Source organism: Aptenodytes forsteri, unplaced genomic scaffold, assembly GCF_000699145.1.
Source record: "Aptenodytes forsteri isolate BGI_AS27 unplaced genomic scaffold, ASM69914v1 Scaffold8, whole genome shotgun sequence".
In the NCBI taxonomy this organism is placed as follows: domain Eukaryota; kingdom Metazoa; phylum Chordata; class Aves; order Sphenisciformes; family Spheniscidae; genus Aptenodytes; species Aptenodytes forsteri.
In genome coordinates, this window is record NW_008796218.1 from 13,464,072 (window position 1) to 13,475,899 (window position 11,828).

The following is an 11,828-nucleotide window of genomic DNA, read 5'->3' on the forward strand; positions in this document are numbered from 1 at the left end:
GCCTTCTCCCTTGAAATCAATGGAAGCTTTGTATGGTGTACCATAATACGATCAGTCTGGGGTTAGCCAGCCTTTTTCTCCAAATTCTTATTGACTTTCATGGAAATCTAGTTATAACTACAAGAGCCATGTCCCTGCCAACTGATCTAGTAGTCTGAGCTTCATAGCCTCTAGAGAGCTCTCAGCCCAGGACAGGAGCATTCCAGGTACAACATAATTTTATCAAGCAACTTTTTAATTTAATAAGCCCAGTGCATTTTCATGTCACATATACCTTTATAAATTCTTATGCTATTAATTACTGTGGGGTGTTTTCAGAGGCGAAGAATACTCCGATACTAAATTTGGATGACTCGGAGCTCCTCAAGGGTGATCCCTCTTTTTTGATCCTAAGTGACAAACATCAGTAATTGATAGCATTATTTGTAATGATGAAATCAACAGCTCACCTTCTCTTTCTTTGAGAGCCATGGAAATTGGATTATTAAATGCTCTTTTATTATTTCATCTAAGGATAAAAATCAATAGTGTCTACTCAAGATTTTCAAGTATGGATTTACATTCTTTTTTTTTAACCACATATACCATCGTCACTTCCTTTTAAGTGGTCTTTCCACTAGGTAATTTTAACATCTTGGTACTAAAAGCAAACTTTTCCACTTGTCTGAAAAACATGAATAAATTAGATCAGTACTTTCCTTTTCCTGTTTGGCAAAATTTACACCAGCTTCAGGGAAAGTTTTACATTAATTATAAAATTTCATTTATGCTTAAAGTTCTCTGGAGCTTGGCTCTGAGCCACCTTGCCCTTGAGACCTGTAATGCTGGAAAACACTGATTTGGATAACAGTAAGATTCACAAAGCTCTCTGTACAAGTTCAAAGACCAAAGATTTTAATTAGGTTTCATGCTGCCCCTGTTGCCTGGTGAAGCTGCAACAGATGTCATGGAGAGCTGTGCAGGCAAAGGACAGAATACAGCTCTTTTACTTTTCAAGATAATCTCTTATGCTTCATGTTTTGCTGCCTTTTTGAAATAAGATGTAGTGAAGGAACCACTAGGACTTTCTATTCTTAACCCTTACTTTCAAACATACTGGTCATACTTGCATAAAAACGAAATGAAATGGATCATCAGAGAACTCCAGCACCTCCCTTATCCCAAAGGCCTATACAATCTGATCTTTGAAATGCTTATAGAAGTTTACCTTACACACTACCACATTATGCAGCATCAGTATCCAGGAGCACTATTTACCAGTAGCAATTTCCTATGAAAGGAAATGAAGGCACAGATTGGAAATTACTTTTTCTTTTCTCCACGGATGATATTTTGCTACAAATGACAATTGAAAAAGACTACGCTTCGGGGATTAAAAAGCCTGTTACACAGATTTGAGACTAGATGAGTAAGAAAAATAAAGAATTCAGACCCATTTGGGAACTTTGGACTTCATGAAGGAGGGTGTCAGAAATAAGAATTTAATAAATTGTCCTGGGCAGCATGGGAAAACTGAGTAAAGACATCAGAACAACTTCAGCAAGATTACAAAAGAACACTGCTATGATTTTCAACATTGCGGTTAATTGAGAAGATGACAAAGAATATTGGGCAAAATCCAAGAAGGCACTCAACATCACTCAACAGCAACCGAGAAAATGCGTCCTACACTCCTGAGTCTACAAGATCAGGAAAACAAAACTTTTAAAAACAAAAGCTTATTCTAACATTTACTGCAGTTGCTACTGCGTCACTATAAATATATCTCACTGACAATCTTGATGCAGTAGAATTTGTTTTCTGTATGATCTCATCTACTGTCCCCTAAGAGCCATTTTCAATTGACTAAACTGCGTTTCCATCTTTTCCTTATAATTTTCAGTAAAAAACCTCACAGAACAATTTTAAGCAAATGATTTTTTTAAAATAGGCCTTTTTTTACTTCAAAAGAAGGTGTAATCGATCAAGAAACAACGTTGAACTCAAAGCCCTTTAGCAGAATGATATCTGAAGCTGCTCCTGTACTCTTCGCGCTCCTTCATCTTTCCCTGGGCAGTGCCCCTGCCTCTGGCACTTGTGGATGTTTTCTTCTGAATTGTAGAACGAATGCAGTACCCAAAGAGGGAACAGGACTTTACCCAATTTTCTTCTCAGGAGGACAGGCTTTTATACTTAGAAAAAAAAGTTAGTTTTATCTGCAGAGTATGGAGACTGAAGCACTACAATGTCCTCCTTTATAGAATAGTATCAGCATACAGTCTCAAAGCCTTAAAATTTCATTTCTGCTTCACTAAGGAAGTTTTCTTGCAGGTTTTAGTTTTTTTTTTCCCCACCATAATTCATTCCAATTTGATTCACCATAATTCAATGCAATTCGATTGAATTCACCCTGCAAGGCATGAAATTCCCAACAGATCAGGTGAGACTTTAAACTGCTGTGACTTTACCTTTTATTAGTGCAGCTAAGCACAGAGATTGGAGAGAATTCTGTTTTAGGATGATTTACTCGACTCTAAAGCTATAACCACAATTTATACATGAATAGAGCAAAAGTATTGTTTACAAGGTAGTTATTTAAAACTGTGCTTCTTAGCAAAAATAACACATATTACTGAGAGCTACAGCCAAATTCATTTTCCACTCTTGGTTTACTTTGTATTGCCTGTACTACTATACATCTTTTATGTAATACATGTTTTTCAAAGTTCTGCCACAGCCTAAACAGCAAAGAAATATATTGCCTGACATAAACCACGGGATCAACTTTATAAATACATGGGATTGTTGTAAATCTGTAAAGGTATTAACATACCTTAATGTAAGTATACACAGAGATACTGTAAAACGCTTTGCCCAAAGATAGTACGACAAGCTAGACAGTTGTTTCTCATCTAATCAAATGTAATTAAATGGTTTAAATAAGAGCAAACTTTTTTTTTTATACACACTTCTAAGTCTAATGTGAGGCAACTATAGCATCCATGTGACAAAGCTGAATAACATTTCACTACCTTTCAGTAGAGAATATACAACATTTATTAACTTTTAGGGAAAATTCCTGACTCATTTATCTCAAGGAAATCACATATAAGCATACATCAGCTAGGACGCTTACCTTTAACTGAAGATGGCTTTTATAGATGTACCAGTAGGAAACGCATGACAAACTAACAAAATGCACAACACACTTCAATGCAGAAAAGACATTAGTTTAAGAAATTAATCCATCATGTATACGCATATTCAGAGCTGCACCCAAAACGATCGGTTCTGAATGCTAAACAGCAATTTTTAAGACCCATGATTTTTTTGATATAAAGAAGGGTTAACACGGCATCCTGCTTTAGCTTCATTTTTAGAGCAGTTTTGGCATCATTTTCCACAATTGATATATGTACTGACATGGTAGAAGTGAGCTGCTCACTCTGTAACAGGCCATCTCCAAAAGTGAGAATTTTCAAAGTATTTTATACATATTCTATTTTAGTCTACATTTTTGCCAAGTTTCTTGGCTCCACCAGTGCTTCTGAATTTCCAGACCTCTTGGTTTCTTTGTCAATAATAGAAACTTCTCAAAATAAGAGCTTATCTGTTTACATGTCAATCCTTTATTAGACTACATTAACACAATCCAGACGATGTTACAGCTGGAAATATGACAGATTTTTTTCTGGTATTGCAGGAAGCACTTAGAGACCTCTAAAAAAAGACAGGCTTTTTAGACACATAATCCCTATGTGCTGTATCTGGCGCTTTTTTTTCCTCCACACCAGGGACTATATTTGTTGTTAACTGTTTTTTTCCAAAGCCTTGAATAGCCAGAAAATTGCCTTTCTGTACAATGTCCTCTCCTCATACGTGACACCACAGCTGCTGCATTCAGTTGGAAGGCTGCTGTTGTCTATTCCTATCTCTGAACTACAAAGTTGAATGGCGGTAGGGCATGCGCTGAAAGAACAGAACTAAATAGGGAATTATTCTTACAGTCATGGAAGAGCCCGAGATTGCAAAATTCACAATTTGCCAATAGAAACTGAGGGTGAATGCAATATTTGAAAGGAATCCCATTTTCATTATCTGCCTCTATATATCTGCATGCAGATGGCACACTTTAAAATTACATATAAAATGCTATTAATTATGTAAATACATAGCGTATTCAATCTTACAAACAAGATTGTTAAAAGTATATGCTATATTCAGTGATTGGAGGCAGGACCTAGATAACAATGTTTCCTCAAAATCATACCATTTAAATTCAGTCAAATCTTTTTCAAAATATGAACTCCTTATTGAAACCAGGACAAACCCTCAAAACCAATTACTGAAATTCCAGAAAAATTGATATTAGTGGACTTACTTTTAGGGAACTGGCAAACACAGTATAGAAGTTTAATAGAAAGCCATTAGGTAGGTATAGCTATTGGTTCCTTTTCCACACAGTAGCTGATGCACAGAAGGACTATGCAATGCTCCCAAATCAAATTTCTCTCAAGACAAGTTTAGTCGACTGAGCCAAGAACAGAATGCTGGAGCTTCTGACTTCCAGGACATGCTAGGACCATATTGCTTCTTTAATCACAAGTACTATTCTGTGTTTCCTTCTAAAATAAGTGCAAAAGAAACAGTGCCCACAATCTTTTCCTACAGCTCTTGAAACATCTTGCAAGTTGACAACATAAAAAAATGGAAATATTTCAGATAATTTGATTAAATTAGAAACAAAAAGCAGATCACTTGTGCAGACTTTTCCAGCATTTATCTATGTGAATCTGTTTGGATAGGGTAATAAAAGAATGGCAGATACATCACCTGAATGCAAGCACTGTCAAGTACGTGCATTAAACTTTCTCCTGCCTTTTTTTTTTTAGCTACATATCACTGCTGCTTTTAAACATAAAGGTGTGCAAACCCCTTGTATCTTGGGGAGGGGGGCACTTGGGTGGGTGCAGAGGGTGGGGAGGAAACAGGCCTTTATCACTTCTCATGCAAATTTGAAAACCTAGAAAACCAAATTTTTATTGCATTTTTTCTTATTTCCTCTTTGCTGCATACGATATGAAGTCTCTTTGCCTTAGTTACGTCTTTGTTATTATACTCCTTCTGGAAGATTTAATCCTTTTATTCCGACATCAAGTTTGAAACATTTGTAGAAAGTACTGGAAGGTTCTGTAGTTCCATTTAGAGCATCTAGACACTAATTCACTAATTCCCTAGAGAAGAATGTGGGGTTTTTTTCCTCCTCAGTAAAACTCCCCCCCCTTTTTAATTTTATGACCTAAAAGAGATGAGTAATACAAATCAGACAGATCTTTTCAAGTAATTCCAGGAACATTCGAATGATAGTTAAATCCTATGTAATTTGGATATATGGAGGAGAAAGGAGAAGCAGGAGAGCTAGACTAGAACACGCATCACTGAAGGCCACAGGAAACTGGAAATTTGTTTTATTTGCTTGATGTGTTCTACTTGCCATCTAAACTAATATCTCTAGTTGAATCATTTAAAGCAATGATTTTAATCATTTGAGCAATTTTTCAACATGCTATTTCTTTTTTGCTTTTTGAGAAGCCTCAATCACAGATGCCCCAAATAACATTTATACAGGACTCTAGAAACTGTTCACTCAGTGACTCACAAAACCCCTATCCATCTTCTCTGCTGTTTTGTAGTCAAAGTACTTCCCTAAAAACTCAGACAAAATCACAACCAGGTGTGGCAGAATAGTGGAGATACATATCAAAAGTACTCCTTAAATATTTATGATCTTATAAATGCCAGCCACTCGGTTTACACTTTTACTTTTATAAGTAAAATTTTATACTTTTATACCTTTTTATATTAAAAAATTATACTTTATTTTTTTATACTTTTATACTCCTCCCCTGTGCGTTTATCTATTCTCTAATGATTTGCCAAGCTATCAAAGAGAAATCACAATCTTTTTCATTCTTCTTAGAGCGTGGAGACCCCAACCAGACTGAAGCTTCATTTAGCACCAGACATTTGCAATGTGACTGAAAGAAGCTAGACAGTAAATGACTGCAGCCAGCCCTGCAGCCCCCAAGACATTATCCTGGTTTGTGCTCAAGGGTTTCCTTGGGCTGAGTTCAAGAGGAACTAATGGCAGACTGTAGCTGCTAACAAAGTGCAATAACAGCTACTACTGTAGAAGGACAGCAAAACACACCTAAATCCAGCACACAGACATTCAATCTCATGAAAGAGTACTATGTATCAATAAGGCAAATAGTAACAAATTCTGAAAGGAACAGTCAAATGACCAAAAAACATACAAACTGCCTAGAAGCTGTTAAAAAATGCTGTATTAGAAGCCCCTAAACCCTTGAATGACTCTATAAAGCTAAAAAGGCTACACAGGGAACAACTCAGAATTTAGAAAAACTTGCTCAAGGGAGGAGAACAGGAAAGGACATAAAAAAAAAAGTCAAACGTAACCAGTAAAGTAAGAGGGAATTTGACAGTGTAAGAAGTTGTAGAGGTATCCGATATCAAAAAAGGATTTAGAGAAATTAATGGGCAGCAGGTTCATAAACATATGCTACGGGGAATAGACAGGGATACATCTTCTAACATCCCAAACCCAGTGACCGCAGATGCTGTGGGAAGCGAGGCAGGCTCACGCGCTCTGCCCTAATAGCATTTGCTGTTGCCATTGTCACAGACAAGACACTGAGACTGATGGGCCATTGAGCATTTCTTATGTTCTTGTAATTCAAAAGATGGGAGGAGTCACTCTACTGTGCCACACCCAGAGCGCCATCCACCACATCATGGTGACTCCTGGGGTTTGCCACTGGCCTGAATTTATTTCTGATGAACCTTCACTGATCTCAGGTACGCCAGAATTTCACCCAATTTCCTTTTTTTTTTTTCCTAAGAGGAAGAGAGAAACAGATGTAAAATGTGTCTGAATTGGTACGTCTGTGGGTAACCAAGTCAACATATCTATGTTTTGAATCGAAGGAATGTTGAGCGTTCTTAATTGCCCATTCATTTTAGGTAGTGATGGAGATGTTTAGTCGCTCTGCAGACTGACACACAATTGGAAACATAAAATCATAGGTATGCAAATTAGATGTTTCTCTGAAAGGCCCCATGATAGGCCTAAAACGCTTGCAACATGGATACATCCAGTTTATCCACTCAGCTCTTGTAACTTCAGACAGGAGGGTATCAGGAAATAAAATGTTGCTGAATCACTCCATCTTTAAATTGAGAAACAAATACTTTTGGTGCCAAGAAGATTCCTTTCAAAGCAGATTTTCTAAAATGTGTTATAAATACACTAAATATTACAGAAGTCTACTGACCTACCTAAGAAAATCATTAGCAGTCGGACGGTTTGAATGTTGACTAATGAAGTATTTATTTGTGTGCAATGAGAGACAGGATTTTTTACGGCTGGTCAATAGGATCAGACAGATATGATTTATTAGAATTAACAGGCTCAGTTGCAAAGCATTCAATGATCACAGGTGGGAAAAGAAAGCAAGGCAGTTGTGACTGTAGATGAAGACAACTGAGAACGTGGCTTAAATAACGTGAGCAATTGAAATAGACAATATTTCCTTTGCGAGTTAAAAAATAACGTGCACTTTTTTTAGATTGACTGTATATATACACTCTCACAGACCAAAGACACGAGAGATCACTCTTTAAATAAGTGCTTTAAGGAGAACAAGTTTTCATAGACATCAAACTCAGAATAGTTTAGAAGAGCAAAATGTAAGGACTGAATAGAACAGATAAAGACAAGAAGCCTGACTGGGAAGAGAACAAGAGATCATCTGAATAAAATATCTACAAATGCAAAGCGCTTTGCAAAATTAAGCAATGGAAAGGGAAACTATATCCTGATTTAGACAAATTGTTCGGGGAGAAAAAGATAAGGAGGAAAAAAATACAATACTGCTCAAATGTTTTAAGTTTCTATTCCAAGATCAAATTTCAAAATAAATTCAGTTTAATACTAACAAATATGAAATAAAACATGATTTATGTTTTATTTGGGATTTTGGGATCAATTTGGGATTAATATTCATGACATATGTGAAAGAAAAGTGTAAGAAAACATTTAATAAAATTTAAAAAATGCACATTCTTAAAGAATCTCAATTCTGAGACTGTATTTCCTTTCTCCTCCTCTTGCTGTTTATTTTTAAAGCAGGTAGTAACACTGTGGATAAAGTTTCACTGTGTATCAATAATCTATAGAACTGGATTAAGTATTCCCTTCTGAAAAAGCACAACTCGTAAGTACAGCAAAAGTTACAGAGGTGAGCTATGGACCTATGCACCAGTAGCAAGGAGTCAACAGTTGCATTCAGTAGAATACAATTTCTAAATGTGCACCGTCATTTTTGTTTGCTTGTGTGTTTAGAGTATTTCACTGGAGCTTTATCTTTCTACTACAGCAACATGTGTTTTAAATATGAAGTGAAACCATAATCTCTTTCAGTGTAAACTCTGAATGGAGATAACAATCAAATGTTTCTCTTACCTCGTTTTGGAGGTCACGGATCATTTTGCTCTTCCTTTCCATTTCAGTCTTCAGAAAGTTAATCTACAAGTTTAAATAAATGTTGAGTGTGAGTTGCTGAAATGTATCTAAGCAACAGTTTAACTATTATTTTTTTACTCTACTCACAGCCGGGGGGGGGACACACCAAAAAACCCAAACCAAAACCACCTTACATTTGTTTCTAGCAATAAATTGTCTTAGAAAACCTCTGCTTATATACCAAATTGATATAGGCCACTGTTAAGTATTTGCTAAATCTACAAACATTTAGCATGATATTTACTAGAAAACTTACAATCAAGAGAAGAAAATTGCTGTACATAAATAGGCTTACTTTACTTATGCACCAGTAGATAGTGTTTATTTTTTGCAATGAAGTCCCACGTGACCTTCAGAGAACTACAGATTTTTACAACAATATTAACTGATTTTATGATCTAAAAAATTTTTAACCCTCTAAGAACACAACATCTATCATAGCAGGTTTCTCACAGTTATTTGATTTGAATGCTACAGAACTGGTCCTAATGAGATAAACCCCTTGATTCTGATCAGACTCACCTGTGGAATAAAGTGTATTATATGTGAAAGCATGCAAATCTGGTCTTTAGTTCCTATTTAATTCAATGACTTGCCTTGGAAAGTAGACATTCCAATCTGAGTTTTAAGACTGAATTTAATCAAACACAGTTTAAAAGATTGTTTTTACAAATCAGTCTATTTCTTTCAGGATTGAGCTTTCCTCCTGGCTTATGGAGCGTTAATGGGAGAAAAGAGGATGTAATTATAACAACTAGGATTAAAAGAACACATTCCTTTCACTTTGAAGGAGAATGCTCTTAGATTCCTTAATTAGCAAAATACTCATCCCTATATGCCCAATGCCCCACGCCGCATTCTCTCCCCCATTGATACAAAAGCCTACCTATGTTCATAGGAAACTACAGTTCATCTGACAGTGCAGCAGACTTGTTAAGAAAAACAAAACCTCTGTAAGAAAACAGATTTAGATTACAGAGACATTGACCTAGAGATTAGTGGTTTGGATGTCATGCAGATAAAAAATGACAGTGAATCTGCATGATATGACAGCTGTTCTTGGAATCATGTCCACACTCAAGTAGACAGATGTCAGTAATTTAAAAACCATCACCGGAATTGCCATCACTCTCATCTGTATCAGAAGAGAAGTCAGAGAACACTATCATCACTTAAGAGAGAAAATGTAAGTAGGGGGTCCGTGAGACTAGTGCCAACTGACATGCATAAATGTTAATTCTTTTGCAAACTCTTTGAAAATTTGGTCTATTTGGTTGTGGAAATACTGAGTACACATCCAGCCACCACTGAGGGTGATGTTTTAACAGAAGATTAATATATTCAGCACCTGCCTAGCAATCACGCCCACAAATAGTGAAATTTAGTCCATGTTTATCGTATAACAAATATGAAGATTTTGTACAACAATAAATAAAGGTCACAATCAAAATACGAGATCAGGATTAAGTGGGGAAAAAAATAAAATAACTACTTACATGGTGGGTTTTGGTCTTTCAGCTGTTCAAAAGATTTGCCAGCTACCATTAAAACCGATAAAAATAATATACTGACCTCTGTTAAAGAGTGTTCCCTTTCTTAGTCACAAATATGAAGATTTTGTACAACAATAAATAAAGGTCACAATCAAAATACGAGATCAGGATTAAGTGGGGAAAAAAATAAAATAACTACTTACATGGTGGGTTTTGGTCTTTCAGCTGTTCAAAAGATTTGCCAGCTACCATTAAAACCGATAAAAATAATATACTGACCTCTGTTAAAGAGTGTTCCCTTTCTTAGTCCTAACTCTCAAGAGAACATCAATATTCCTTCTAAGCACTTCACTTCTAAATCTGAATATATATGAAATAATTAAAGAGATATGATACCAAAATTATTGTCTCTTGTGCTCCTATACATAGCCTGTAAGTATCAGCTTGGATCTTCTAGTGGAGAGATATTTAAGACACCACAGTACTGTTAATTTAACAGGCAATCTATGTTAGTTAAACCAGTAATTTTTGTTAATTACTATTCACATACACATGCATCTGATATCACTGATATGGACAACTTAAATAGCACAAACTTACTGTTCTAGCTTATCTAAATAATTCAAAAAAATTAAGTCCCTTTCTTTTTAAAAAATAACACCAGTATTAATTAAAAAGGTATTAATTTTTGCTTTCATATTATAACAGCATTTTTAAAGTGCTCCTACTAAATCTTTAACAGCTGAAGAGCCACTTAGTCATAAAGTATAGCTATAGAGAGCTACATAGGAGGAATTTATATGGCTTGGCTACTGGAGCTAATATAGAGATAACCATTTAAGTGCATTCACGCTTTAAGGCAGATCAGTCTGTATCAGCCCATTTGCATGATGCTTCTAGTCAGTCCCGAGGACAAGGCATAATACCATTTTCTAGAAGAGATGTAAAAATTCTACTTTCAGTGACCAACTCCTGATAGCATAATAAACAAGAACAGACATTTATACCCAGCTCTGAATTAAAAGGCACAGAAACCGAAAAAACTAAGAAACTTTCTACATCTCTTCCTCCTTTCTACCCACTCTTTGTTCTTGTTTGACAGTCACCTCTTTCCAAATGTTGGCTGCCTTTAATTACTATATAGCTGTAATTATGAAAATACATATTGAAAATATATTGTTCTAAGGCTGAACTTCTCAATATTAAGCAAGGACACTGCTTCTGTCTCCTGGAGACAGACGTCCAAGGTACTCAGAGCTTTGTGTGTTTCAGAGCTCATTACGTTTATTAAAAGCAACAGCTTCCACCCAGTGGCCTTTACTCACAGCAGTTTGTGACCTTGAAATGTTCAAATTAAGTTTTCCCCTATTGAAATACAGAATGTTTTAACAGATGGCAGCGATCTAATTCTAAGAGTCAGACAACAGTTAGTTATTCACTACAGATGAAGGATGGAAGAATACCAATATAGCATCATTACCACACAGTCAAAGCTCAGCTGTATGCTTATTTGCTTACCTCCAGACTTCTTGTATCTTGCTCAGGACTAAGACATGAGCAATTAAGATGGGATTGGAATACATTCGTTAACACCTAACTATTTTGGCAATATCTGGAAAACCTAACATACTCAATATTCATTTTCACGGTCAAACGTTCAAGTTATAGTGTAGGAGCGGACTCTAAAATCCAGAGAGAACTGGTTAGGCTATTACCTAAAACAGAAGAAATATTCTTCTGAAATACTGCCG

The 11,828-nt window shown here is 35.9% G+C and overlaps 1 protein-coding gene across 1 annotated transcript in view; it reads right to left on the minus strand.

The window, feature by feature from the left end:
• Window positions 1-11,828, minus strand: part of LUZP2 (leucine zipper protein 2) — a 204,765-nt gene that overhangs the window by 90,278 nt on the left and 102,659 nt on the right. Inside the window, exon 5 of the mRNA XM_009288871.1 lies at window positions 8,525-8,587. Within this exon, the coding sequence (XP_009287146.1) occupies window positions 8,525-8,587 (63 nt within the window). The remainder of the gene's footprint in view (window positions 1-8,524; window positions 8,588-11,828) is intronic.